Here is a 25,482-nt window from a genome sequence, read left to right on the forward strand (position 1 = left end):
ATATCTAATTAATATTACTATGGTTGGTCGATTTGTTGGAATTCAATTTAATTTATTCTCTGAGACTGTTCACGCAATCAAACTACATATTAACATTTTTCATAGAAATTATTTTTAAGTTTTATTCAAGTATGGCGCCAAATCAAAAATTAATTATGTATATTTTCAAGCGCATAAAACTGCAGGAAAAGAACCCTCAAGCGAAAAAACCAACCTAATTACTTGAAACTTTTTTCTAATAAGTATTTTATTAAAATTACAAAAAAATAACTGTAGTTTTCCACATAATCTTTATGATGTAAGTAAATAATTATTTTCTTAATTTTTATAATAAGTAATTGCAATAATAAATGCGTGTGTGTTTGCACCTTTGTAGGCACTTTAAATCTTTAAATCTATTACGAAAAGCTCACTGACTTTAGTGCCCAGCAAACAAAAGAATTATGACTTAAGAAATTCCAGGTAAAGGCAAGAAAATTGCACACGATAATAAAATGAAATACCATAATTATATGCATTCCTGGAGTTAATTTCTTTCTAACTCCACAATGACGACAACACCAACAATAGAACGATAAAAAAACTCCCATTTCTTGGCTTAAACTACCAACGACATTTTGATCATTCACAAAGTGATAGTGTGAGTTAGAGAGTTTTAGATTTTTATCATTTTCACTTGTTGTACAACAGAGTCATTATCAATAGCGGCAAGCAACAAACGTCAGAAATACGTATAAACAACAACAGCAGTAGCAACAACAATAAGTTCACTTTACAGCCAATGACCGCATTTAGATGAATGGTTTGCATGCGCACATTCTGTGCATGTTTCTTTTCTTTTTTTCTTCATATTTGTGGAAATACTATTATGAGTTTCCCAGTTATTTCTAACAATGTTTGCTATACGTTGATGAGACCTGTCACAAAAATTGTACTGTACAGCAAAATATGTTATTAATTCTGATTAGTGAGTTTAAAAGGTTTATGCTGTTGGCTATGGCGGTGGCGTTGTTTGTTTATCATCTTTGCACTAGAATAATTTAGTGTTCTAACAAACAATTACAAAAAAGTTTACATCATTCCAATTACCAACATGAAATGTAAAACTCTATACTCCTGTTTGTTGTAGTGTAAAAAAAGAAGTTAAAAAAACTTACAGTGGGGTTACACGATTTTTTCAGAAATTTCTTGATCAAAATTTACCTATATATGTACTAAAATGTGACTAGAACTATAATGCACATGGTACCAGGTTAAAAATTTTCCGACCAAATGTGATTATTTTATCCAAATCTGATCATCAGCTTTTGCTACCGTGTCATAAAAGGATTCTACAAGTTTATTTCTTTATTCTCATCCTTTGATTTATTTACTATGTGTCTGCGTGATTGTTCTGCACCATGTATTTTCCGGTCGACCAGTGCGACGCACGGTGGTCTATTCTACGAGATTATATTGCTATAAAACTTTAAAATCATCCCGTTATACAAAAGTTTCTAATATACGTTATGCCACACCCACTGTGTCCCTGATTTTTGTATTTAATTTATATTAGGATGCCACTACCACTATTAATAGTTCCACCATTTTAATCCTAACTCTTCATATCGATGTCAAAGATAACCATGTAAAATTTGAGAACTATAGCTGTTATAATTTCCCAGATATACACAATTTAGTATTTAAATAATATGAGAGATGCCACGTCCACTGATTCTAAACCTCCATTTTCCCTTTAAAAATTCATATTGATACTTAAGTTAATAGTACAAATATTGGTCACTCTAGGTTTCCCAGATATACGAATTTTAGTATTTGATTAATATGCGACATGTCACGCCCGCTAATGCTAGTCTGCCTATTTTACCCAAAATCTTTATACAGATGTCAAAGTTGACCGGACAAAATTTGATCACTCTAGCTGTTATGATTTCCTGGATATAGAAATTTTACTATTCGACTAATATGGGAGATGCCACGCCCGCTAATAATAGTTCATCCACTTTTTTCTTTAAATATTTATATAGATGTCTAAGTTGTCAGTAAGATTCTAGTTATTAACGGTTGCCTTAGGTGTTCTATTTTGGCCAGAAAATGCGTCATAAGTATGTTTCGTAGAATCTTATTTTAAAACACTTGAAGTTTAAGTGTTATGTCTCTTGTAATTAGCTGTATCTCTCTTCCATAAAGGACTTCACATATACTTTGAAAATACACATCTTTATAGACGACCGAAAGCCGATCTTGACTTTTTAAACCTATTGGATGCGTGTCCTTCTCTACTCTTTTTGGTCCCAAAATAGCAAAAAGAATCGACTCTTACTCTGGTTTTGTACATTGATGTCATTGTCATTTGACCTTTACCCTGTTTTTTATTGTCCCTCGTTTTATTGAGTCAATAAAATGATTAAAAAATCTATTTTTTCAAGGCTCACACGAGTGGGTTGGCCTGATCTAGGAATATAATGTTCTCTGTACAGCTATTATTCATTCCAATTCTCTCATTTAGACTTCTGAATTATCTTTTTAAATTATTAATGCTTTAACGATAGTCATCCCAAGGATCGTTGTCAACTTAAGTAGTTATACCCTACATTACCACAGTGTTTTTCAAAATAATGCTCTTTTAATGGTCTTTAAATTAGTTTCTCAATCATTGAACCATGTCTGTCCGACCTTGCGTTCAAGTAAACGTTGATTCAACTATTTTTAATAAGTTTCTACTGAAATAGGTCGAAAACAAAGACTCAGGAAATTCGTTTATCGCCAATAAATTGTTCAAATCAGCATTAAGGTAAATCCGAGAACAATGCAGGTTTATATCTCTAACTAGCTATACCCAGTGTGCTTTGCTACCCTAAAAGCAAAAAAAAACCCCCACTTACGCATGGGAGATGTCACTCAAATTATTGCAAGTTCGCCAATTTTTCCGAATTTAATTCATATGGAAAATTGATAAAAATTGGCGGACATTGAAAGTCCGCCAATTTTTTTCTAAATGTTCACATGAATGTCAAAGTTCTTCATGTAAAATTTGAAGATTCTAGCTTCTACAGTATCTCAGATATACAAATTTTTCTATATAATTTATATGGGGGTTCCAAGCCACCCCCTAATGAGAGTGCGCTTTTTTTCCCCAAAATGTTCAGATGAATATGAAAGTCCTTTTTGCAAAATTTTAGGAATCTAGTTCTATTAGTTTCTTAGATAAAATATTTTGTTGTATTTAATTCATATGGGAGGTGCCCCTCCCCCTATTGGTAGTCCGCCAATTTATTACCCAAAATATTTACATGGATGCTAAAGTTCTTCGTGCAAAATTTGAAGCATTTAACTCTAATAGTTTCCAAGATAAACGAATTTGTGTATTTAATTAATATGGGAGGTGCCACGCCCCCTTCTTTTAGTCCGCCCACTTTTTTTCCAATCTAATTATATTGAGACTTATGTGGCTCCGACCAAATTTGAGTGCTCTAACTGTTACATTTTCCGAGATATACTGATTTAATATTTTCTTAATATGGAAGGTGCCACGCCTTCTTCTTATGGATGTCAAAGTTGTCAGTGCACAAATTTGAGAACTCTAATTGTACCAGTTTCCAAGATATATGACTTTTAATAGTCATTTAATAAGTAGGCGTGGCACCTCGTCTACTTGAAATTTTAAAATAAAAAGTATCCTATAGTTCCTTCCAGATATACAGGAAGGTACTGTTAAAATTTCAAGAAAATCGGTCCAGCCGTTTAGTCGTCTATAGACTTCAAACAAACAAACCCACAAACAAATAAACACACATTCATTTTATTTTTTAACATAAATTTTGTTATCAACACCTACTGTGCAAGGGTAATAAACCAAAATGAGTTTCCTAATTCAAAATAAAATAATTAAAGAATTAGATTATTCTTATTTTCAGACATAGTATACTAACATAATCTATCATTTAAGTTGTCATCGTCAACAACTATGTACATATTCTGATCATGTTTTAATGTTTAAAAATAACACTACTATGTTAAATCTTTGTAGCTTCTTAGTTAGAAATAAAATTTTATATCTTTCTATCATTGAGGGAAAATCTAAAACTCTAAATGTAGGTTCAAGTATCTAACAGAAGTGCTGAAACATCACACACAACACACCACATGGGAGTATTCGTATAAAAAAACATAACCTAACGTTAATGTGATTCTTCCACCTCCGGTTGTTGTTGCAACTGTTACTATATACGAATATATATTATTGCATTTGTCTTAATTGAATGAAATAGTAGTACTGAAATTAAATTTATTTTCCCAAGAGTTAATCATAAAAATTATAGTGTGATTTTACTATTTCCTTATTTATAATATCATCCAACATTTTGATGGTTATCTGCAATACATAAGTACTTCTATAGTTGTAAGAAAAGTTTAAAGAAAATAGAAAAAAACTTAGGAGTTTTTATTATTTTCTCTATTTAGTATGGGATTTTTTATGAAATCTACTCAATTTGCATTGATTTTTAAGAGAACAAAAATTTAACATGTTTAAATATTTTATTCGTTTAACAGATATCCTTAGGGCTTTTTAATAGGAAAACATACATATGAGCTTGTTAAGCTAGCAGCTCCAACAAATAATGTCTAATTTATGTAAACTTTTATAACTTTATATATTTTATTTAATGTGTAACTAGACAAGATATGCTAGTAGCACGTTTACGTAACGTGGGTTAATTGTTCTGGATCAATAATGGATAGAATTTAGTACATCTTTTTAATGTACAAACTGAACTATATTTTCAGTATAAATATCAATATTTCAAAGAGGTCTAATATTGGGACCAATGGCCGACCACCACGGCGAGTAATATCTAAACTGTGATTTCGGTAATCATAGGTTTTACAAAATCGGGAATTTCCAATTAACCCACGTAAACATGCAAGTGTCTGCATGTAACATGCCCGCTGTGTTTGATCGGCAGGTGCTAAATTTTTGTCTGATCGAATATCTAATTTTAAAAGTTGTATCTTTATAAAGACCATAAAAGCAGGGAAACTTGTAAGTAGCTCATGTTACCAAGTTAAATATGTACGTTCTTGGTAAATATAAAACCCTTACAATGATTCGAATAAAACTGCAAATTTATTAACATTTGTAAGACATTAGAAATAAAATAATAGAACGTATGTAATAGTGTTATATTATGGCATATAGTATATAAATTTTGTATGTCTTTAAGGTGTTTGGTTCTTCTGGAATCCTTAATACGAGGGTTGAGCAGAACACCACATAATCGACTGGCCCAGGAGGAAGGAAAACCAAAAAGCAGAAAGGAGAAGGGGAGGGGAAAGACGGAGGGAGGGGCGAACGAACAACGAACGAAGAACGAACGAACAGCGAACGAACGAACGAACGAACGAACTAACGAACGAACGAACGAACGAACGAACGAAGAACGAACGAACGAACGAACGAACGAACGAACGAACGAACGAACGAACGAACGAACGAACGAACGAAACGAACGAAACGAAGAACGAACGAAACGAACGAACGAACGAACGAAACGAACGAACGAACGAACGAACGAACGAACGAACGAACGAACGAACTAACGAACGAACGAACGAACGAACGAACGAACGAACGAACGAACGAACGAACGAAACGAACGAAAACGAACGAACGAACGAACGAAGAACGAACGAACGAACGAACGAACGAACGAACGAACGAACGAACGAACGAACGAACGAACGAACGAACGAACGAACGAACGAACGAACGAACGAAAACGAACGAACGAACGAACGAACGAACGAACGAACGAACGAACGAACGAACGAACGAACGAACGAACGAACGAACGAACGAACGAACGAACGAACGAACAAACGAACGAACGAACGAACGAACGAACGAACGAACGAACGAACGAACGAACGAACGAACGAACGAAAGAAAACGAAAACGAACGAACGAAACGAACGAAACGAACGAACAACGAACGAACGAACGAACGAACGAACGAACGAACGAACGAACGAACGAAACGAACGAACGAAAACGAACGAACGAACGAACGAACGAAAGAACGAACGAACGAACGAACGACTAACGAACTAACGAACGAACGAACGAACGAAACGAACGAAAACGAACGAACGTAACGAACGAACGAACGAACGAACGAACGAACGAACTGAACGAACGAACTAACTAACTAACTAACTAACTAACTAACTAAACTAACTAACTAACTAACTAACTAAACGAACTAACTAACTAACTAACTAACTAACTAACTAACGAACTAACTAACCTAACTAACTAACTAACTAACTAACTAACGAACTAACTAACTAACTAACTAACTAACTAACTATGTTCCCACCAGACTTGTCAGGAGAATGTACCAAGTCCTCAAACGAAGTTTATTACTGACCCGAATACAAGAAAAACAAAAAATAAAATTTTTTAATGCTTGGAAGTCCTGATCTCAATACAATTTGTAGAAAAAGAAAGTTAATTCAAATTTATAGTGCTTTAAGGACAGGTACTCAGGTGAAGCCTTCGGATTTCTTTAATGTATTATAATATGTCCATATTAAGGACTATTACAGGTGGACCGGTGTTCAACATACATGCAACAGTATAATTTTTAAGTAAAACTAAGCTTTGCTAAATATTATAAAGGGTGCAGCATGATTAAAATATTTTTGAATAGTTCTGATCATATGTTGTCAACAGACAGACAAAAGAACGCAGCTAGATCGTCTTAAAATCTCGTAAAGGCCCATAATATACACAAATATACATATAGTACTTTTAAAGGGTATATGAGCAATATTTCGATGTCTTCTGTATTCATAAAGTTATAAATAATTTATATATGGTTTATTAAGCACATTTTTTATACACAAAATTCCTCTAATAAACCATCAATAACTTTATTAATATTTTATCAATGTTTAAAAATCTTATATCCTTTTTTATTATTTTTAGCCCACCAACAGACCGCTACTATAAAAATAGTTTTATTTAATTAAAATCACTTAAATAGCCACACATACATACATATGTACATATATTGCTTTATTTTTATATACATATTTTTTGTTATAGAATAATATCAGCCCATTTCTGGAAATAAATGCATCTCAATAACACACTATTAATAATGACTTTTTAAGGATACAACAGACAAATTACGCAAAATATATATTTTATGTCTCAACTAACTGACTGACACTTGTCGGTAGTGCTACGCCTCTAAAACAACATTGACATGATGCCTTAAGCCAAAATAACAAAAAAAGTAAAATTAATTAAAAAAAAACTTTTAAAAACCAAAACAAATTAGTATTCGTCACATGACAACCAACATCAAGTTTTATTTCGTATGATTTTTGTTATTTTTTTATAGCAACTGCTGTCTTATTTATACAAGATTTTAAAGATACGACTCCAGTTGTTATGTTGGAGCCATGGTTTTTTTCTTCGCCTTTTGAGTATTTAAAAACCAATAAATAGCAAAAGCTACATACATATTACAGACCTATACCAAAATATTGTAAAAAAAAGGGGGACAAAAGAAATATCAATTAACAGCAATATAAAAATGGTATCAACATATGAAATGAAATGAACTGAAATCCATAGCCAAAAGGTTTACAGGATTTTTTTACTCTAGAGCTGCAAAAATACCCAAACCTTCACTTTCAATGTGACCACAAGGACGTCAACAATGTTACACTTAAATAGATGTACGAACATAAGACTGCAGTGTATTTATTTTTGTAGTTAAAATAAAATCAAAGACAAAGTCATTTTCCATCCTCATCATCTTTGTCATCATCATTGTCAACTTGATGATCGCCATAGACAATACAATGATGATGATGACTACGTAGTTGTTGATGGGTATTCTCATTCGATCACTTACTAAGTTATTTTCATAGTATCGCGTAACATTGTTTTTTGTTATGTGTATGTTTGAAAAAATGTATCTTCTTTACTTAAGTAGGGTGGCTCATATTTTCTCCAGAGCTATTTCAACTGCTTAATATGTTCCAGCAATAGTGCATATTATTCATTTACCCCAAAACTGTCATAAATCAATAACTTTTAATTCTGAGATATCAACTTTTCTAAAGTATCGTTTTCAAAGCCATTTTTGTTTATTATTTTTAAGCCAGTTATGAGCATTAGAGTCATGTTATGAAGGGGACCGATCGAATATGACCGATCTTCATGAGATTTGGTAGACAGATCGTTAAGGTCGTATTCTAATTTGGTTTCCACAAAACTTTTTTATGTCAAATTTCATCGCGTTACTTGCAAAAATCCTGTGTGTTACCGATTGAGCAGAGTCCGGTTATTACCCCTACTAAAATCCTTATACTCTTCCTGTCCAGTCCTAATAGCACTCTGGTTTCTTTTTGATTTAACTTAGGCCATAGTGTCCTAGAAACCCTACAATCAAGCCTATTGTGCCAGGATTGGTTGGTGGAGTTTTTGAAATATTCGGAGATTAGCCTATAGTAATAACAAATGGGGGGTTTTACCGAACCGACCCTAATATCGAGCACCAAAACCGAGTCCTGTCAGGCCAATTCATCCTCAATCTCATTACCCTGTACATCACAGTGTCCCGGTACCCAACACAGCCTTCATATGAATAACCTGACTAAAACTTCCAGGTCGCTTTTTCAGCTGTTTACGAAGCTAGAATGTAACGTTTTACACTACAAAGCTTTAAGAGCTGCCTTACTATCAACATAAATCGTCACTTCTGACCCCCTAGTAATGTGTGTCTTAATAATGTCCACGGATTTCCATATAGCCGGATTTTCCTCATCCCTACCCATCACACAGTACAACCATAGGTAATAATAGGCCTTACTACCGACGTGTAAATCAAATTTACCATGTCTGGTCGCAATAGGCATTGACATGACTAAATCGTCTAAGAATTAAATAAAGACTTAAAATAAATGGTGAGTTTTAAATAAGATCTATAACAAAGAAACAGTGGAGGAAGATTTCCAAATACTGTGCTTTATTGCGTTAAATTATTCTCAGATGAACTTATTTTTCTTCTTACTAAAATATGGATCAGATTCACTACATATAAAAACAAGTAAGAAATTATAGTCGGGCGAGGCCGACCTTATAATACCCTACACCTTTGACAAAAATTTAATGTGATTTAGTTGCCATAATAAAGCATTTAAGTTGAATTGTACCTTGCCTTAGATATACATAATTAAGCCGTTTATTGTTGAATAAAATTGTGGACATTTAAGTGAAATTTTGATGGGGGCTTTTCATAGGGGCTAGGGTCATATGAGAAACTATTATTATGGAATTCGTGAGGGTCATCAAGTCTTTTATACAACTTGCAGCTTTTTGTCGAGATATGAGTATATTAAACATAATTATGAACTTAAAAGCCCTATTCGGCGGGTTCAGTTGTATGGGGGCTAGGTGAAATAATGGACTGATGTTAACCATTTTCAATAGCATTGGTCTACGATACCATAAAAGATCATGTGCCAAATTTCATTGAATTATCTCCAAAATTGCGACCCCACTAAAGTGGTGTAGGGTATAAATATTTTGGAAGACAGATTTGAATTCAGAGTTATCAATATCAGATGCAATTTTGTATCCAGAATGAATTTTAGCAAATATATCAGTTTACAAAAGAATATTCATTGTATAAGAGACATATATTCTGATTTGCTTTTACACCTGTACAAAAAGTTTAAAAACATCTACCATACAGAAATTTTATTAAGAATTCAATATTATTATCTTTCTGGTATATGACAATCTGGTGTAAATAAGTCGGCTTAATGGAGGATTTTATACAAAGTAATGTCATATGATGACTTCAATCTTATGATCTGCCTTTAATATTGTTGCAATATTGAATTTAAATCCCTACTAAGTATCACCCTACTATACACATGTCCATCAGACACCATCTGAGTATAAAAATGGAAAATATATCTAGTTTTTCCGTATGATTATTTTTAGCGTGTTATTTGATGCGTTTAAACATGACTTAATTCGTCGAAAACCACAGAAACGACCTCAGCAACTACTTTGGCTAAAAGAACATCAACACCAGAATTGACTTAGTATTTAAACGACGACTACTACTAGTACTACATGCAACAAACATTTGCTGTCTTTTACTTTGGTGTTGTCCCTATAAACAGGCGACACAAATTGCCATTAAAGTTCTTTTCCTTTTTTTTTTATTTTTGGGCTAAAAATAGTTTATGTGCCAACATTTGGTTTTAACTTTGTTCTTTTTTCTTTAGTTTATTGTTTTTATTTAGTTGTTTTGTTGTTGCTAAACTAAAGGGAGTTTATAAAAGTATTTTATGTTGGATTAGTGGTATGTATGATGACAAGAATGTTAATGGTTTTCGATATGTACGCCCAATAGTCTTTTTGTTATTCTTTGCTATAAACAGCAACAACACCCAACTCAACAAATACCAACGATCAAGTGTTCAAATGCATGTTTGCAACAAAACAAACTTACATTTTACAAGCTACATGTTGCAACTTTGCTTTATCGAAGCTAAAAGTGATTTGTAGTGTACACTACATTAAGTTGAACATCAATCAAAAATCGTTTGTTTCTTTATTCATTGACTTAAGTTGTGGGTAAAGTTTAATCTAAGCATTGTAGTCTTGTTAAATACCTAATAATTGTGCTTTAATGTAAAGTTTAATTGAAAGCTCAAATAAATGTGTTTAATGCAATAAGGCGGGCTTCTTTTTTAACAAAACACCTGTTATGGAAATTCTATGAGTCGTCTTTGTGCTAAAAACTTAATCCCCTAAAGGGGTGGACACTTCTTCAATGCAGTTGCAGAAGTTTGATGAAGCAGACGCAATTAGGATTTAAAGTACTTATATTTTTAGAAAAACACATGTTTCTAATATAAAATAAACTTTTAATTCGAGGTCATTAATCTTGTACATTACATTAATAGAACAGCCATGAATTCAAGTTTAGTATGAACCAAAATCGTTCTACAAATGATATTAAAATCGGTCCATAATTGACTCTGTCCCCCATATAAAGCAATACTGTTAACAAATTTGATTCATTGGTGTAGCCCTATCTCACGGTGGTATTTTTTAACCACTGGATAAGCTAGACATAGATCATAATTACCTCTTTGTGATCACCTTTTCCGCTTTGCACAAGTGCTTGAGCTATCTAAATCACGAAAAGGGGTCAATAGTCGGTAACGTATCCCAACACCCAATGAGTCACAACTTCTTATATCTTTCTGCAGATGGGTGCCATGAGGAAATACATTAGCATTCCTCGCATTTACGTAAGATTCATCCAAGTATTTCTTATCTCTTTGTAATCACCCAGTACTGATATATTTCTGTTGCTTCAACAACCGCACCTAGAGACATAGTTGTTAGTTCAAAATATGAACTTTCATGTCGAGTGAGATCATCACGGGATAAGAATTATTATATAGTTATAGTAATCGAAGCCATTAATTGCTCAATCAAAATCAAGTAGCATGAAACAATATGACTAAGTGTGTTAACCAGACAATTCTCCGAAATCCGGTTTCAATGCATTACCATACATAGTTGCGCAAACAATTCACTCATTAGCATCTGTTGAGCAAGCAACAGCACGGAATGACTTATATCGAAGTAGAAAGAGTGAGGTCCGCATACCCTTATTTATTCATTATTCATTTGTAGGTCTTTTAACCAAAATTCTGCGATTTAGGTTGCAACTACAGCCAATAAGTTAAACCCAGTCAATTGCCGAAATAAGACGGACTGCCGAATATCATAGTACCAGATTATGTGATTCTCTGGTCCAACCACGGTCTTGTAACAAGGCATTTCAGTCTACATGAAGTTATATAAGTCAGCTTGAGTTCCGATGTTTCTGTCGACAATTCGTCGATCGCCAAGATTCGTGCCGAATGTAGGGTATTTCAAATTTGGAGAAAACTTGATAAAAACTCCCTCCTAAATAAGTCTACGATAATAATATAGCTCGATTTCGAACCAAGTAAGGCAAACTACTTTAAAAAATTATTACACAAAAAAGTAAAAAATCACTTTTTTTTATTGATTTTTAACTAAACTTATTAAATGAATTTGTGCGTGTTTGATTGCAATACTATAGCACTGCATAACTTGCACTACATGTGACTAAAGCGCAACTCAGTGATGTCCTGTATTGTTGTGATTTTGATAAGCTCTACCTTTAATCATAATATTTTTCTTATGCTACCTTTTCTGCGACTAATCTAAAACATTTAGTTTCTGGTTTTCCACTAGCAAAGTTTACAACGCCACTGTGCTTGATTTTATTAGAGTTTTATCTTTATTTTATTGAAAATTCAGAGAGTGAGATGTGAAAAAGGGAACATAATTCACTTTACTTTTTATAATAAAATTGTTAATCTATTTCGATTGACTCTATGTATTTGTTGTTGGTCAAGTTTAATGTTTATTTTTATACAAAATAATAATAAAAGCTGTCTTTTATTAAAAGTTATTTCTTTTAGCTTTAGGTTGAGAACAGATTTTTTAAAGAATAAATTCATGGATTTTTTATAAGAAACAGGAAATCTATTATTTTCTATTAAAGAATTCAGTGATCTTTTTAAGTTGCGATAAACAATCTACAAAATTGTATTTTTCAATTAAACCTTTATGTTCTGTAGATTTTTGTGAAACTCATTTAAAAAATAAATATGAAGTGTTAAGTTATAAGCAAATAATTAACTAGTTTGATCTTGATAAGTAATAAAAATATTTATTTTTTGTTGCGGTTATAGTGGGTTCCCATCAATTTCTTACTTCACTGAAGGCTTGGAGAATTCAGTACTTTAATACTTTTTTCAGTACTTTTTGATATCGAAAAATACCATGGTACCCACAAAAATTTTCTTCCAGTCTATAGTCTAGTCTATAGTCTAGCCTATAGTCTAGTCTATAGACTAGTCTATTGTCAAGTCTATAGACTAGTCTATAGTCTAGTCTATAGACTAGTCTATAGTCTAGTCTATAGTCTAGTCTATAGTCTAGTCTAGTCTAGTCTAGTCTAGTCTAGTCTATAGTCTAGTCTATAGTCTAGTCTATAGTCTAGTCTATAGTCTAGTCTAGTCTAAAGTCTAGTCTATAGTCTAGTCTATAGTCTAGTCTATAGTCTAGTCTATAGTCTAGTCTATAGTCTAGTCTATAGTCTAGTCTATAGTCTAGTCTAGTCTATAGTCTAGTCTATAGTCTAGTCTAGTCTATAGTCTAGTCTAGTCTATAGTCTAGTCTATAGTCTAGTCTAGTCTAGTCTAGTCTATAGTCTAGTCTATAGTCTAGTCTAGTCTAGTCTATAGTCTAGTCTATAGTCTAGTCTATAGTCTAGTCTATAGTCTAGTCTATAGTCTAGTCTATAGTCTAGTCTATAGTCTAGTCTATAGTCTAGTCTATAGTCTAGTCTATAGTCTAGTCAACAGTCTAGTCTATAGTCTAGTCTACAGTCTAGTCTATAGTCTAGTCTATAGTCTAGTCTATAGTCTAGTCTAGTCTATAGTCTAGTCACTGCTAATTTCACCAAGTGAAACCCCCGATAAAAGGCTGATATTGGATGTTATCATTTCCAGAAGTTCATTTCTAATGGAAAATATTCTTCAATCTTTTAAGCTATAATCAATTAGCCTGTGCTCGGGAGAACTTGGGAGAAAGATATGGGTTTAAAAATATTTGCATTAACGGATTAACAAGGGTCATTATCGCAGTTAGTTTTGATGGGTGTTTGTTGGTCCTTGAAATTAATTAAGTAGCAATAAAACACTGGCATTATGATAATATATAGTCTGACAATGAGAGCGTCAATTGCCTTGGAAATAACAGTGATAGATTTTGTTGTCTGAGATAATATTATTTTCTAATATTATTTTCTTTCTGGGGTTTTTAAGATGAAACTTTTGAGCATATACCATTACAATCTTGTAGAGTGATGTTTCTTACTAGATTCAAATGATATGGGCTCTCGTCAAATGATGTTGTATACTATAGATCAACGGTTCCCAAATGGGGGTCCGCGGACCCCTAGTGGTCCGTAGTAAAATCCTAGGGGGTCCGCGAAGACGAACGAAAAAAACCATGAATAAACAATATTCTGCTTTTATATGTATGTACAAATATCTCCAATTTTTGTGCAATAATCCCAAATTTTTTGGTGACTTTTTGAATTTTATTTTTTCGGTTGTTTATCAGGAAGAAGCTAGGCCCTACAAATTTATTGTATATCTTTTATAAAGTAAAGTACTGCGTGATTTGTAATTTTTATTTTCTGTATATGTAGTATATGTACTGAAATAATGGTTTTTATTTCAGACAAATAACACTCTGCCTTACAATTAAATTAGGGATACAGGTATTCCGGAGTATGAAGCTCAATTCAAAGACAGGCTTATTACAGATTTAAGTTTATCAAATTGTAAGCAAAATTATATATTTCCAAAACAGAGGTGACTCTTTATGCATCTCTTTATAAATATTCCAATCCGATGTGATACACAGATTTTAACTTGATTTTGTCGACCAATACATATTATTAAATTAACATCAGAAAATCCATAGCGTTTCGCGTAAATATGTAGCCAAAAACCATGAAGTAAAATAATTCGTTGGTATTTTCAAATTCAAATTTAAGTTCCAAATTCACAGTACTTTAACAAAGAGTTCAAATCATATATTATGCGGATAACGCATTCCGCAACAACATAGAAGAAGTCCAACTTTCTTATATTATTTTCCCGAAAACTTAGCTCACTTACTCAGTTCACCCTTTGCAATCGCAACAAATTTTTGAAACGTGACTCCTTAAGCACATGTGACAATATTTGATAAAGAAACCTTTTCGCTACCTTGAAGAAAAATGAACATGAAAGATCTCACGATCATAAAATTAAACATCATGTTAACATATCAACAAAGAAGTCATTCTATCTTCAAAACATGCAATTGAAAACCTATCTGAAATATTATATATTCTCAATGTACGGGAATATTTTATAGATATGACATCTTTACATTTATTAGACTTAGGGATTAATGAACTAGGTCAATTTTCGGATGGACAATTATTTAGAACAATAAGATATCAAAATATGTATGGGGGTCCGCGAAATTAAATAAGTTCTTCAAGGGGTCCGCGAAGTAAAAATCTGTGGGAACCGCTGCTATAGATGAACTAAACAGGAGCACTAATATAGCATCGAAGTGCTAAACGCCCTCCAATATACCATAAACCGATATACATATATAATTGGACTTTGATTTCATTCTGGTTTATTTCAGATTGTCCAATATACTTTAGGAATAATACCTTCACAGAAAAGTATAAAAATTGCATAAAATAGTTCACTTTCAAAGCTCTGCTTTTATCTTTGTTTTTTCCTTATTTTCTTCAACATTTTTAACAATACAAAAGTTTTAGTTTGACACGCAACTTAAGAAGTCCTTTTATGGCGCCTGTGCTAAATTTTTTTCATACTCTTGGTGGCGTGTTTTGCCTTTAATTTTTCTGTAGGCGAACTTTACTGCTGTGGTTTTAACTACATATATAGATACATATTTCTATGTATTAACGTTATATTGGTTTTTATTATTTTTTTTTTACTTTTAAAGGGCGTATGCGTTAATTACACGCAGCGTTTAAAGGAGGTTTCTGTTTTTTCTATTTATATAGAAAAAATTCCATAATATTTTCTTATGTTTAATAATGTAATATGAGATTTCGAAGGTGTAGACACACTTAAAAGTGTTTTGTTTTTTTTTTTAACTTTTTATATGGCTTTTTATATTAATAAAACAAATATTGATTATGAGTGATAATCTAGCAGAAAGGAGATGAAAAAGCTTCTGTTTTCACACAAAATTCATTTAATTTAAAAATAGTTTTGTATAATACGTTTTTGTTCATAAATAATTTGCTGCAGATAATCAAACTTCATTATTTTCCCAGACTATTGAATACGCGCTTCACTTGATGAATAGTTTTTGTTAAAGAAATATTTTATAATTACTTTATTAAAGTTTTTTTTTTATTTTGTTTTGCGATTAAATTCTTATTGAACATTTTGATAACTAAATAAATCATAATAAATTGACAATTTTGTTTCGTTAATTGGAAAATACATATTTTTGTAAACCGGATTACAAAAAAAAAACCAAACTAAAAAGTCCAAAGAGTCAGGAGAAGTTCATTACATTTATTTTTATATTGTGATAAGTTTATTTTTATCTTGCCACCAGATTAAGCAGCAAGTACATCAAAATCATCTGGCCAAATTCCAACATGAATGAGTTGCAACAATTAACGGACCATCATGCCTTTATTGTACGTACTGATCGCAAATCGTTGTACACACAAATCAAAAATCTAGTACATCAAGCCCAAGAAGTGGCCAGCAAGGAACTTAATCAAAGACGAAATACCTTAAAGCTTTTGCTAGAGTATGAGGATAAAATATACGAAGAAGAATTTGCCAACAAAGTCAAGTCACGCATTGACGAGGACATCAGGGAGCGCAAAGATATACTGCTGAAGATAAAGGAGGAGAGTACAAAGAATGAGTTGGAATTCTTGAAATCGAAACGCATACAACAATACATGAACAGTTGTTATGAAATACGCGAAGCTTTGAGACGCAAAGAAACGCAAAATGTTAAAGAATGCCAACTGGAACAGATGCTGGAGAAGGAGAGGTCGGTGAAGAAGGAACAGGATTTAGAGAAATATTGGTTAGAGGTGCAAAACATAAATCTTCGCTTAATGGATGAACGTCAACAACAGGAGAATTGTTTGAAAAAAGCTCTAGTAAAACATGTGTCGGATACACGAAAAGTACAATTGGAAGAATTGCAGGAGCAGCGTGAAAAAGAACTTGAGGAAAAATTAGAAGAAAAAAAGAATTTAGATGCTTTGCTGGAAGAAATACGCTTAGAAGAATTCGATCAAAAGCTGCAGGGAAAACCGGCCCAAGTAGCTGAGTATCGCAATGAACTTTTAAAAATGATAAATGAGAAACAAGAGGCGGAGAAGAAAGAACGACGCGAACTAGCTGATATGCATCGTAAAATGATGGCGGAAATAGCAAGCTTAGAAGCTGCAGAAAACGCTGCAGCTAAAGAGAAAAAGAAAGCTTTTCACAAAGCCACCTTAGATTTTATACGATTTGTTAAAGATATGCGTCAATTAGAAGAACGGCATGAACAGGTGTTTAACGAACGCACAGAGGATCTAAGACGAATAGACATGTGTACGAAAAACAATATTTTAAGAGAACGTCAACGTAAAGCTCGTTTAGCCGAAAAATGTTATGCTGAGTTGAGGCAACAAATATGTGAACAATACGAAAATCGCTTAAGAGAAGAAGCTGAACATCGTGAGTGTAAAATGTTAGAAAATCGTTTTATACACCGAGAAATAACGCGCCAAGAAATTCTGGAGAGAAAACAGAAAAATCGCATAGAACTTGAAAAGCAAATGGAAGAATTAAAAAAGTTGCGAGAAATTGAACAAGCCCACTTCTCTAATGATCTTAAACGTGCCAGCAATGATCAAGAATTTTGTGCGGAATTAGCTAAACAGTATATCAAAGAGGGCATTGATTATTTAGAACCTCATCCCAACTGGCGTATTATAGCTTGTTCCTCTAAAGAATATGTAACCAAAGCACCAGCACGTAACTTACAAGAATTGTTGAGTCAAGGAGCAATACCCAAAAAGTGCATTAAACCTTGTGGTTGTATGAATCGTGGCATAAAAAAGACTGCTATGGATGGAAGAGGGGATGAAATTTTTTGATTGTGTTAAATTGTGGCTTTGTAAAATTATTTAGTTTTATTTTTTACTTTAAAAAATACATTAAAGGACTAGTTTGGTTATTGGCCTTTTACGAAATGTATCTTAATTTATTTAATTTCCTTGGGGATTTATTGTATTCCCTTACATTGCTACTACACATGCATATGTGCATAATTTTTCTCTTGAAATTCATACCAATTAAATTTTGAAGGCTTATTTCTCATATTGGTTTTATGCACCAAAATTCAAAATCTCAATCAAAGCTACTTTACACACTTCATAAATTGCAATTACTTAAAGGTTCGCTGCCTTCAAATTAAAAGTGAAATAAATAAAACAACAATTTTAAGATGATTACATGTGAGGAAACAACATGTTAAGAAGAATGGAAGTTAAGCACAAAAAAAATACAAATACAAAACAATGAAAATACTTTAATGCAAATTAATGATGAAATCATTATGAGTTTTTTAAGTACCAGATCCTCAGTGATTTAAATGTACCCTATCGATTACCTACATGTCTACGAATGTTAACCAGTCAATAGACTATTATACTAACTGTACTAGTCTATTAACTGGTCTACTATGACTAGACTATAGACATATCTATTGACTAGTCTGTGAATCAGTCTATGTACAGTTAAATAACTGTCAATGTGAACCATTCCATACATATATGAACTATTCCATACATACATATACCTACAATAAACCATTCATAACTTTGTTAAGCATTTATGAATATGGTGAGTAAGTCTAATAACTATTGATTCGTCTATGAGGTAATCGATTAACTAGACTATAGACAGGTTAGGTTAGGTTGATAGGAGGATGTATCTACATCAAATTCGAAGAAATACACCTAGGCCACTATCGGGCCTGTTACGCGCTCCTTGTTATGGAAAAATGTTTGTTGGTAAAAACGTCCGATGTTCCGAAACTCAGTTTCCTGGACGTAATTCCTAAGAATTTTCCAATCAGTGTTCGTGAGGGATATTATATACGGAATAATATCACTTCCAAGATATTTGAATATAATTTCGGCGAAAGCCTGACATTGGCATAAAAAGTAGTACAGAGTATCACTGTCCTCTCTACATTTCCAATTTTGTATAGGTGTGCCCGTAATCCTTTGTGTCCACTCAGAATACGTACCGTCATACTAACCTCAGACTAGTTAATTTTGAGGAGGCTTCTAGACCTGCTATCGTTAGGGTCACCCCATAGGATCTTTGTGGTTCTACCCACGGTTTCATTGTTCCAAGACGGCTTATTGGTTTTTCTCACCCATAATTTTAATTCTGCCCTCGTTGCGTCAAATGGTTTTGCGTTCTTCAGGTTAACTACTTCGAGTTCCCTTGCCTTTAAAGCTATAACATTCGATCTTTCATTACCGACTACTCGCGAGTGGCCTGGTACTCATATAATGTGAACCTTACCTCTGGGAGAGTATTCGGTTAGAGCTTTTTTACAATCCAATACGGTTTTAGATTTAACTTTATCAACTGATATCGCCCCAATTGCCTTCTGGCTGTCGGTAAATATGTTAAGCCCTGTGGGCGCCATATTTATTCTAATCCAATTTACGCATTCTGTTATTGCTTGGACTTCTGCCTGGAAGCTAGTGTTGTGATAAGGTAAACGGTGGTATATTTCTGTTTCTGGATCTTCAATATAAAAAAAACCCAAGTCCATTTTGTCTGCCAATTTAGAGCCATCAGTGTAGCAACGGATTCCTATTGGTATTTACTCTAAAGTTCCGCTTGACCAAGACATTCTATTTGGAATCAGCGTTTCATAGTTTCCGACATATTTTGTCTCCGGTATGCGATCGGGCACGTCCGATTATTGTGTATAGCCTTCCAATGTGTCCAGTAAACATTCATAACCAGTTCGCCTAAAGTTATGAGCCGTTCGGATATAAGTGCCGCCTCATATCTTATACATGTTTCAATGGGTGGAATATCTAGCATTGTTTCCAGAGCCTTGGTTGACGAAGTGCCCAAGCAGCATGTACGCTGAACTACCTGTAGTAGTTTGATATTACACATTTTGTCTAAAGCAGTCCACCAGATTATTGAAGCATAACATAGGATTGGTCTAATTACACTTTTATAGAGCCAATGTGTCATAGTATGATTTCATGCCTATGGTTCTTCTACATAGCGCCCAACACCGATGTGCCTTGTTAATCCTTTCTTCTATGTGGTGCCTCCATCTTAATTTCCGGTCAAGTATTACACCTAAGAATTTAGCTCTGTCACCGATATCTTTTTGCCCAGGAAACAGGACTCAATATACTCAAGCTTTTGTCTTTCTTGTGAAAAGACATATTTCTGTCTTCGCCGGGTTAACATTAAGGCCTATAGGTTGAGCCCAACTCAAGGACGTGCTCAGAGCCTCCTCAGCCCTTCCAGACAAGTAATTTTGATACTTTCCCCTTAGAAGTATTACGACATCGTCTGCATAGCAGACAGGTCTAAGTCCTTTCTCGGTTAGGGTCCTTAGAAGGCTACTTATCGTGGTTACCCAGAGTAAAGGGGACAAAATGCCGCTCTGTGGTGTACCCCGAAATACCCTTTTCCTGATGGTTATATCGTACATCTCGCAGCTTATCCATCTGTTCCTTAGTTGATCCAGTTACGGAGCATCCGGTCAACATAAAACTGGTCTAAAGATTGGATAAGAGTATCAGTGTGTACGTTATTAAAGGCGCATTCGATGTCAATACATACCGCCACTGTATACAGTTTGCTTTCGAAGGATTCACCTAGAGATCTTAGATATAAGCAGCATGCTTATGTAAAGGGAAGATTGGTAGAGACTATGAACAAGCCTATATACATTTAGAAGAATCTTTTATGAGCCCTCAGTTTCATTAGTTATCAAATAGAACGTTGCGTTATCGAAATGACAACGATGTATTGCAGAAATTACACAATGTTGCAATGACAACAATGAGTTGTCAAAATTACAAGGGTGGTTGTCAAAATGAATTTAAATTTTATACACATCCGTTGACTAAATGTTACCAAACGTGGTAAGCCGTTTTTTTTCCCTCTGTGGGGAAGATTCAAACAAAAACACGATTTAAAAAAATTCACTTTTCCACAATGTAGGGTATTTTCCTTAAGTATCACTTACAAATCATACTTATGGCAACACCTTAAATACATTAACAACATAACAAAAAATCCAAAATTCATTCAAAAACCAAGATGAAATATTATAAACTTAATACCACAAAAAGAAACATAAAATCCCTCTTATTAAAACATCAATTTAATGGGCAACAATTTAAAAACATAAATAAACATTAAAACAATTTTTCTCAATATTAAGAACATGCGAATACTCATAAAAAAATACTTATTTCTTTTCAAGATGAAACAAAAATTTAATAAAGTTATAAATAAGACTACAAGTTATTTATGATGATTAATTTTAAACAAACAATAACAAAAACATATTTTTTTTAATTTTTTGCATTTTTATTACAGACTTGTGGCTTGTGGTCAAGGCAGAGACGATTTGCATTTTGTATATGTTGCTAAAAACAGAACAACAACACCTCTAGTTTGTACAACATGAATTTTTATCTTGTAAGTAGTACTTTATAGTATTTTCTACCATAAAGATAAAAATCTACCTTTTTAAATAAAAAAATGGGTGGTCTCTTTCACTCAGTTGTGGCTGTTGTTGTTACATAAAGGAGGGTAAACTTTAATTAATCATACTTAGATTAAAAACATAAAAAGTTAAGAGGAAAACTAAAAAATTACATCATACAGGTAAATGTTTGGTGATCATGTCTCTTTAATAAAACATTAATTAACATATTATTTTTAATTTTTCTTTTTTTATGTATAGTTGTTTCATATCTGAAGGAATGTTTCTTATTACATAAGAAATGCATTTAAAGTTTAAAGACTTTTCTTAAACAATTGTTAATTTTTTTCTTTTGGTTCAACAGCCATGTTTATGATGGCCGAAACATTGTAAATTTCTTCTATGGAACCGTTATGTTTACGTGTCTGCTATTAATAAATTATAATTAATTGCCAGGTGGATCATTAGGCGTTACTATCAACAAACTACACAAAAGCTACAAAAACTAAAACAAAAAATATTTATGACCACTATAAATTAATGCTGTTGCTGTTTCTACCACACAAAAAACACAAAAAACAACACACATTTGGCAGCACCTACACTTGTTCAGTACTGCAAAACTATTTTAGAAAAAAAAAAACACACAAATAAAAATTCTTAAGGCGCAAAAAACTGCACAATTTCTAGGAAAATAAATTGAGAAATCATTACAAATTACCCCGATAAATACAGTTAATTTGATAAAAAACAATTTGTTATTAAAGTATTTTTTAACAGAAAATTTTTTAAGGCAAACTGAATCAAGTTTGTTACTTAAGTCTTTTGTTTTCGGTTGCGCTTTTTGAAAGTGTTCAAGTTTGCTACTTCAGTCTTTCGTTTTATTTCATAATAAGCAAAACATTCACTTTAATTAATCAATAGTTTGTTTTTTTATTTGCTAAAAACAATTTTTTAGAGAAAATAGTAGTTTATAACAATTTAGCGTTAACCTGCTAACTGAAATGCAGCCTATGAAATTTTAAGTGATTTATTTTTGTAAAAATTATCTAAAAATTTAGGTTTTTTATAGACTAAGCAAAAATTATTTCAGCATACAAAAAGTATATTACTCTCATCCTTTCAAAGCATGAAATATTAGTTCTTCCTCAGTTCATGTTCAGTTCGAGTTCAGTTCTAGCTCGGTTCTAGTCCAGTTCTAGTTAAGTTCTAGTTCAGTTCTAGTTCAGTTCTAGTTCAGTTCTAGTTCAGTTCTAGTTCAGTTCTAGTTCAGTTCTAGTTCAGTTCTAGTTCAGTTCTAGTTCAGTTCTAGTTCAGTTCTAGTTCAGTTCTAGTTCAGTTCTAGTTCAGTTCTAGTTCAGTTCTAGTTCAGTTCTAGTTCAGTTCTAGTTCAGTTCTAGTTCAGTTCTAGTTCAGTTCTAGTTCAGTTCTAGTTCAGTTCTAGTTCAGTTCTAGTTCAGTTCTAGTTCAGTTCTAGTTCAGTTCTAGTTCAGTTCTAGTTCAGTTCTAGTTCAGTTCTAGTTCAGTTCTAGTTCAGTTCTAGTTCAGTTCTAGTTCAGTTCTAGTTCAGTTCTAGTTCAGTTCTAGTTCAGTTCTAGTTCAGTTCTAGTTCAGTTCTAGTTCAGTTCTAGTTCAGTTCTAGTTCAGTTCTAGTTCAGTTCTAGTTCAGTTCTAGTTCAGTTCTAGTTCAGTTCTAGTTCAGTTCTAGTCAGTTCTAGTTAGTCTAGTTCAGTTCTAGTTCAGTTCTAGTTCAGTTCTAGTTCAGTTCTAGTTCAGTTCTAGTTCAGTTCTAGTTCAGTTCTAGTTCAGTTCTAGTTCAGTTCTAGTTCAGTTCTAGTTCAGTTCTAGTTCAGTCTAGTTCAGTTCTAGTTCAGTTCTAGTTCAGTTCTAGTTCAGTTCTAGTTCAGTTCTAGTTCAGTTCTAGTTCAGTTCTAGTTCAGTTCTAGTTCAGTTCTAGTTCAGTTCTAGTTCAGTTCTAGTTCAGTTCTAGTTCAGTTCTAGTTCAGTTCTAGTTCAGTTCTAGTTCAGTTCTAGTTCAGTTCTAGTTCAGTTCTAGTTCAGTTCTAGTTCAGTTCTAGTTCAGTTCTAGTTCAGTTCTAGTTCAGTTCTAGTTCAGTTCTAGGTTCAGTTCTAGTTCAGTTCTAGTTCAGTTCTAGTTCAGTTCTAGTTCAGTTCTATTCCTAGTTCAGTTCTAGTTCAGTTCTAGTTCAGTTCTAGTTCAGTTCTAGTTCAGTTCTAGTTCAGTTCTAGTTCAGTTCTAGTTCAGTTCTAGTTCAGTTCTAGTTCAGTTTAGTTCAGTTCTAGTTCAGTTCTAGTTCAGTTCTAGTTCAGTTCTAGTTCAGTTTCTAGTTCAGTTCTAGTTCAGTTCTAGTTCAGTTCTAGTTCAGTTCTAGTTCAGTTCTAGTTCAGTTCTAGTTCAGTTCTAGTTCAGTTCTAGTTCAGTTCTAGTTCGTTCTAGTTCAGTTCTAGTTCAGTTCTAGTCAGTTCTAGTTCATTCTAGTTCAGTTCTAGTTCAGTTCTAGTTCAGTTCTAGTTCAGTTCTAGTTCAGTTCTAGTTCAGTTTCTAGTTCAGTTCTAGTTCAGTTCTAGTTCAGTTCTAGTTCAGTTCTAGTTCAGTTCTAGTTCAGTTCTAGTTCAGTTCTAGTTCAGTTCTAGTTCAGTTCTAGTTCAGTTCTAGTTCAGTTCTAGTTCTAGTTCAGTTCTAGTTCAGTTCTAGTTCAGTTCTTGTTCAGTTCTAGTTCAGTTCTAGTTCAGTTCTAGTTCAGTTCTAGTTCAGTTCTAGTTCAGTTCTAGTTCAGTTCTAGTTCAGTTCTAGTTCAGTTCTAGTTCAGTTCTAGTTCAGTTCTAGTTCAGTTCTAGTTCAGTTCTAGTTCAGTTCTAGTTCAGTTCTAGTTCAGTTCTAGTTCAGTTCTAGTTCAGTTCTAGTTCAGTTCTAGTTCAGTTCTAGTTTAGTTCTAGTTCAGTTCTAGTTCAGTTCTAGTTTAGTTCTAGTTTAGTTCTAGTTCAGTTCTAGTTCAGTTCTAGTTCAGTTCTAGTTCAGTTTAGTTCAGTTCTAGTTCAGTTCTAGTTCAGTTCTAGTTCAGTTCTAGTTCAGTTCTAGTTCAGTTCTAGTTCAGTTCTAGTTCTAGTTCAGTTCTAGTTCAGTTCTAGTTCAGTTCAGTTCTAGTTCGTTCTAATTCAGTCATTAGTATTCGATAGTTAGTTCTAACATAGTTTCTAGTTCAGTTCTAAAAAGTTCAGATATTCTGAGTTCAGTTCTAAATGTCATGTCGATATCAGTTCTGTTCAGTTCTATTCAGTTCTAGTTCAGTTTAGTCCTAGTTCCTTCGTCTAAATTCAAATTAAAGTTCAGACACAACTCAGTCGTTCAATAATCTTAGTATTGCGGATATTTCTAACATAGTCAGTTAAAAAATTAGATATGTCTGAATAATGAGCATTATTTGCAAATTATAATTTTCCATACCTGTCGCTTAAATTCAAATTAAAGTTAAGACACAACAATCGGGAATTTCTTTTACTTGTGTTCAAACATTTAAACATATTTAAAAATGTTCTTTTACTATGTAGAATAACAACATCATAAACTACTGATATATAAAAAAAGTTGAACATAAAATTAATAAAACCAAACATTAATTACATTTGCGTGTTACTACTAGATCCTGTAAAGCACCACAAGATACAAATAAATAAAAAAACTAAAAAATCCATAAGATTCACTAAATGAGTAGGTAGTACGGAATGTTTTAACAAACAAACATGGTCAACTATAATTCTGACAAGTGTACAAAACACAAAACAAACAGTTACTCAAATAAGTCAAACTTTTAGATATAAAAGAATATGTTAAAAAAGACTGTAAAAAACTTAACATGATAAAATCTAAGAAAATATATTTTATTATTTCTCACATTAAAATCAATTACGAATTTTTAATTTCCTTTTTAGATTCACTATAATTGTAAGTTTTTTTTATCTGCCTTTAAACAATA

General features: G+C 32.8%; 1 protein-coding gene across 1 annotated transcript; it reads left to right on the forward strand.

Moving 5' to 3' along the window:
• The first annotated feature begins 16,183 nt into the window (after positions 1–16,183).
• On the forward strand, positions 16,184–17,976 carry LOC119601324 (trichohyalin). The gene has a single exon (XM_037952169.1). It carries the CDS (start codon positions 16,365–16,367, stop codon positions 17,874–17,876), a length of 1,512 nt encoding a protein of 503 aa, XP_037808097.1. The 5' UTR covers positions 16,184–16,364; the 3' UTR covers positions 17,877–17,976.
• The last annotated feature ends 7,506 nt before the right edge of the window (positions 17,977–25,482 follow it).

The sequence above is a fragment of the Lucilia sericata genome, unplaced genomic scaffold (assembly GCF_015586225.1).
Source record: "Lucilia sericata isolate MDLA Ls3-8-SP2 unplaced genomic scaffold, ASM1558622v1 Contig000156F_arrow, whole genome shotgun sequence".
Taxonomy (NCBI): Eukaryota; Metazoa; Arthropoda; class Insecta; order Diptera; family Calliphoridae; genus Lucilia; species Lucilia sericata.